The sequence below is a fragment of the Amyelois transitella genome, chromosome 17 (genome assembly GCF_032362555.1).
Source record: "Amyelois transitella isolate CPQ chromosome 17, ilAmyTran1.1, whole genome shotgun sequence".
Classification (NCBI taxonomy): Eukaryota; Metazoa; Arthropoda; class Insecta; order Lepidoptera; family Pyralidae; genus Amyelois; species Amyelois transitella.
Genome location: NC_083520.1, coordinates 10835668 through 10841600, shown reverse-complemented (window position 1 = coordinate 10841600; position 5933 = coordinate 10835668). Strand labels below are relative to the sequence as shown.

Sequence of the window (5933 nt, the reverse complement as noted above, 5' to 3'; positions counted from 1 at the left end):
CCGAACTCCCTCTTTTTACTTCTGAATATCGTTCCTGCTGCCTATCCCCTCATTTTGCGCCATTCCCGGTAAAAATCCGCGAAAAAATCGCCCCCCCGCCCACCCTGGTTTTCTCAGCTAGGTAAACACCGCTCGCCGACGTAAGTCGAAAGCGGAAATCGACTTTTTTCCCTTGCTTTTTTTCTTTCTTTTGGTTATTGAATAGTGTTTTACCGATCCCAAAAATAGTCTCCGAATTGTTTTCACACTCCTAAAAGTCATACTTTTTTATTAAGTAGCTTGTTCTTGTTTTTCGTTCTTTTTTCGTTCTTTGTCATAGTTTACTCGCCTATTGACGACACCATGGTGCTCACCCGGTCTCCTACCCGGAAAGAGGCGACCACCCGGCCTCCCCCTGCACCCCCCACGCCCCCTCCACCTTCTTCTCCACCTTTACCGAGCCATTCTAGGGCCTTTTTAACATCGGCTGGCCCCTCCGACCAAGCGAACGTGTCGCCTACCAGCGGAATCGGTGCTCTGCTCACCCCTAATGTGGACCTTCATGTGTCTTCCGATTCCGAAATGCCTCGGCTGCAGTACGCGTCGGACAGCGAGTCAGTTAGCGGCTCACAAATCAGCGCCATAAGCATGAGCGACACCCCTCAACTATCTACCCCTCAAATATCCACCAAAACTGCACCAACCTCTAAACCGACTACTGGCAAATCGAGTAAGTCCGCCAATAGTAACATGGTCATAGAGTTGCCGGCTCACTCTGAGGAGGTGAAAGGCATAGACTCGTTCATGACCGTGATAACGAAACTGACTTACACGATCAATAAAGCCGTAAACGAGGGAAAGAGCGTAACTGCATCCAATAAACGGCTCATCTCCACGGCAGCGCAAGAGATCCAAAGAGCTGCGCAGGCGCTGGCAAGGGTCAATGAGGCCGAGCCGAAGACTGCGCCTCCTCCTCCAGCTTCAGAGATCCTCCCGGATCAGAGCTCTATTGTCTCGGTTATTCGGGAGAGCATCCGCGAGGAGCTGAAGGCCATGTTGCCGGCTCCAGCGCCCTCTCCACCGGCGCTCACTAAATCTTTTGCCGCGGCCGTGGCGGCGCCTTCCCCAAAACGCATCCCTCCTCCTTCGCGCACCCTACCATCAATAATAGTCAAAGCTAAAGAAGCCAACGACAAACAGACAGTAGTATACGACGAGTGGAGGAAACACATCTCGTTTCGCCACTCAACTTTTGCCCCCAACAAGGTTAAATCTCTGCGCCAGAACATGATAAAGGTCGAATTCGACACAAACGAACAGCGCGATGAAGTCCTACATAAAGTTAATAGTATACCCGGAATTGTAGCGGAAGAGTCCAAACTGCGGCGCCCTCTCATCATCCTGAAGGGAGTCAGCAAGGAGGTACAGAGGGAGGAATTGGTGGAAGTGGTAAGCCACCAAAACCAAATCCCACCCGAGGACGTCCGCCTTTGCTTTCTCCTCAAAAACCGCAACGATCGTTTTTACAATGCAGTGCTAGAAGTGGCCCCGGCAATCCGACGTAGGCTGGTCGAGGGTGAGCGCGTGAACGTGGAGCATCAGCGGGTGCACGTGGCGGACTTCAGCCGCTTCGTGCAATGTTACAAGTGCCTGCAGTTCGGGCACACTAACGGCAAATGCACCGCAGAGTTCTACCCGTGCGCCCACTGCGGCTCCACTGCTCACCACGTTACCTCGTGCCCCGACCGTGCCAACCCTGACAAAAAGTGCTGTTATAACTGCAAATCTGTGCGTAGCGCGAACACAAACCATGCAGCCACCGACAATAAGTTATGCCCTAGAATAGTCAACGCAGTCAAATCCCTACAGGAGAGCACCGACTATGGTTATTAACAACAAACTAAAGATTATACAGTGCAACCTCCAGCGCTCTTATATTTCACAGCAGGAATTCTTTAGGTATTTTCACCTAAATTCCTATGACATCGCTTTAATTTCCGAACCATATGTGGGTGCCTCCCTCGAGGTAAAACCCCCTCCCGGTATAAACATCTACCAATTCCCAAATGGCTCACGAGTCAAGGCTTGCATCGTAACAACATCTAAGGTGGCTGCTCTGGGAATTACGCAGCTTTCCACCGCAAATCTGGTCATAGCTAGAGTCAGTCTGGGTCTTAACAAATTGGAAGTAGCATCCTTTTATATTGAACCAAACACGGACAACGACAACACCATCGAAAAATTGGATCGTTTCCTCCGGTCAGCAGGTTCATCCTTGCGGCTGGTTGGCGGCGATGCCAATGGCAGCCACCAGGAGTGGGGCGAAGCGTCGGCGAACTCCCGAGGGGAGGACGTTGTCGCGGTCATGGCCTCGCACAACATGGTCGTCTGCAACGTTGGTCATGTTCCTACTTTCGAAGCGATCCGACATGGTGCCCATTGTTCATCGGTAGTCGATATCACCTACTCGTCCCAGAGTCTTGCGGACGCCGTTCACAAATGGAGAGTCAATAGCGACGCTTGCCCATCCTCCGACCACAATGCTGTCGAATACGAGCTTCATACTGCACGCAGACCAGAAAAACCCAAGAGCACAACTACATTTAGGTTTTCGACATACCGCGCCGATTGGGATAGGTTTCGTGAAAAGCTCAACGAAAGAATGGAACCACTGATCGCTCAAACCCAATTAGACTCCCTCACTGGCATCGGGCTGGACCGGGTAGTAGAACGCTTAACCGCGATTGTACAGGACACCTGCTACAGCACGCTCCCTCGCAAACTAGGAGCGAAGTTCTATAACCCGTGGTGGTCCGATGACTTAGAACTACAGAAGAAGGAGTGCATCCGTCTACACCATCGCCTCCACGACTTAAAGAAGTCAAAGAAACCCCTCGACGAGGTAATAAAATTGTATACAAAAGCAAAACAAGAGTATGCCCGGACCCTCTCGAAAACATCGACTGATCATTTCCGACAGTTCTGCGAGGCGCAAGGCAAGGAAGACGTTTGGGCGGTCACAAACCGTATCATCAAGGACTCACCACTGAGGAGACCTCCACAAACACTCAATTGCGGTGGAGCATTTACTGACAGCGGCGAAAATACAGCTTCCGCGCTCCTCAAACACTTTTATCCCGATGATACCCCTGACAATTACAGCGAACATCAAGAGACGCGGGCTGCAATGTCTGAATCACCCAACACAGAAGACGATCTACTGTTTTCAGAGGCAGAGATCCGAGAATGTCTCTCTCACATCAGCCCTAAAAAAGCTCCAGGAGCCGACCACCTCACTTCAGACATTTGCAGCGCGGTCTTTGAGGCCCAACCGGACTTCCTCACGGCTCTGCACAATAGATGCCTACAAATAGGTCACTTTCCTAAACCCTGGAAACGAGCGGTAGTCAAGATTTTGCCCAAACCGGGCAAAACTGACATGGACTCGTTGAGCTCGTACAGACCCATTGGTTTAATCTGCGTTTTCGGGAAAATCCTCGAAAAGCTCATCGTTAAAAGGATCATGTACAAAGCCGAATGCGAAAATTCCCTGAATACCAACCAGTTTGGCTTCAGGGAGCAAACCTCAACAACAGACGCCCTTGGAAAAGCCTTAGAAGTCATCAGGACAGCAAAATCCAACGGTCGCCAAGTAGTGGCAGTGTCGCTGGACATCAAGGCGGCATTTGACAATGCCTGGTGGCCAGCACTTTTCAAGCGACTCCAACACATAAAATGCCCCAAAAATATCTACCACCTTATCAGGAACTACGTTACTGACAGGATCGTCACTTTAAATTATGCGGACGGCGAGGCCTCCAAGAGTATGTCCAAGGGTTGTGTCCAGGGCTCCGCGTGCGGACCAGTATTTTGGAACTTAATACTGGACGAGCTCTTGAACATCCAACTCCCTGAAGCCGCGCACATTCAAGCGTTTGCAGATGACGTTCTTCTAATCGTTGAGGGAAAAACACGGGAAGAAGTCGAGACTGCCACTGGAAAGTGTCTTGATATCATACACTCATGGGGGAAAAGAGTCAAGCTCCAATTCGGTCCTGAAAAAACCCAAGCCATCTCGTTCACTGCACAAACCAAACAAGCCCGAATAACTATTAGCAACACCGTCATTCCAATATTGAAACAGATCAAACTCCTAGGGATTATAATAGACGATAAATTAAACTTCATACAGCACTCGAAATACATTATAGGAAAAGCCACCAAGATATTTAAAAATCTGTGCAAATTCGTCAGGCCGACTTGGGGCGTCCACTCTGAAAATGTAGAATGCATATACAGACAAGTGATCACGCCCATCATCACCTATGCTGCCGGAATCTGGGGAACGGCCATCAAGTTTTACTCAGTACGGCAGGCACTACGAGCGTTTCAGAGAGCATTCGCAATCAGAGCCATAAGAGGGTTCCACACCATATCCGCGGTAGCCGCGGAGGCCCTCGCGCAATTTCCACCCCTGCATCTGGTGATAAAGGAGGCCTATGAAGTCCACAACATCAAAACGACGGGAACCTTTGAGGACCTACCTCAGGATATCAAACTTCACAGACGTGTCCCAATAAAAGACCTCTTACACCCCGCTAAACGGATCTCCATCTCGTTCGCCGAAACTACAACACAAATAGACACAAACGATCTCATTAACCCCGATGCTCCCAACATCTTTACTGATGGCAGTAAGAAAGAGGACGGGCAAGCGGGGGCATCCTTTGTGGTGATGAAGGAAGATCAACAACCGGTAATAAAGAAATTTAAGTTGTGCCGCACAGCTTCAGTCTTTATGTGTGAGCTATTTGCCATTGCAGAAGCCCTAAAGTGGCTCAAAAATTCAAACCGAAACTTCGCCGAAGCCCTCATCTTCTCCGACTCCCAATCCTCCCTTAAGGCCATTCAAGACCGCAGCAACACCGACCCTTTAGTTAACCAAATTCACCATCTCATCTCCTTCCTTTCTTCCATCCACATAACAGTGAAATTCATATGGTCCAAGGCTCATGCTGGCATAGTGGGAAATGAGATAGCAGATGTTGCGGCGAAGGAGGCCGCCGAGAAGAAAACCGCAACACTGCTAAACCACTTCCCACTCTCACACGCCAAGCGACTTCTGCGTCAGCGCACTTTAGACGCTTGGCAGAGTGAATACGAGGCGGCCCCACAAGGGGCCATCACAAAATCATTCTTCTCATCCATACATGCAATAGCGGAATTCAGAAAATTTGTAAAAATCTCCTTCACCATCACACAAATCCTAACTGGACACGGATACCACAAATCATATCTCCACAAATACAAAATAACAGAGGATGATCGTTGTCCTTGCGACGACGAGACTCCTCAGGACGTGCACCACCTTTTAGAACACTGTCCAATATTCTACAGTAGCCGCGAAAAATACACAATGATGTGCCTTAAAATGAAAATCGAACCTTTTAACATCGTCGCGCTTACTAAATCCGAACAGGTCACTAAATACTTCATAGAGCACGTAAATTACATAGTCACACACCTAAAACAAATAAATGGCACTTAAAGCTACTAAATCTGCTCAAGTGATGTAGCGAAGATGTGGTACCTGTATCAAATAGCAGGTACCCATCACCGCTGATCTTCCTACACTTAAATTGAGAAACTAGTCATGCACATTCATGCCCACAAAACACATTAGCTTAAAAAAAAAAAAAAAAAAAAAACCTAACCTAACCTAACCTAACCTAACCTAACCTAACCTAACCTAACCTAACCTAACCTAACCTAACCTAACCTAACCTAACCTAACCTAACCTAACCTAACCTAACCTAACCTAACCTAACCTAACCTAACCTAACCTAACCTAACCTAACCTAACCTAACCTAACCTAACCTAACCTAACCTAACCTAACCTAACCTAACCTAACCTAACCTAACCTAACCTAACCTAACCTAACCTAACCTAAC

The 5933-nt window shown here is 48.5% G+C and overlaps 1 protein-coding gene across 1 annotated transcript; it reads left to right on the top strand.

Moving 5' to 3' along the window:
* The first annotated feature begins 342 nt into the window (after positions 1–342).
* On the top strand, positions 343–5527 carry LOC132902758 (uncharacterized). The gene is made up of 2 exons (XM_060949005.1): positions 343–1864; positions 2058–5527. Exons 1-2 carry the CDS (start codon positions 343–345, stop codon positions 5525–5527), a joined length of 4992 nt encoding a protein of 1663 aa, XP_060804988.1.
* The last annotated feature ends 406 nt before the right edge of the window (positions 5528–5933 follow it).

What these genes read in the sequence shown, in the direction of transcription:
- LOC132902758 (XM_060949005.1), top strand. Translation starts at nt 343, where the DNA reads ATGGTGCTCACCCGGTCTCCTACCCGGAAAGAGGCGACCACCCGGCCT. An exon ending in ACAGGAGAGCACCGACTATG is followed by an intron (nt 1,865 to 2,057) that starts GTTATTAACAAC and finishes ATGGCTCACGAG; the next exon opens with TCAAGGCTTGCATCGTAACA.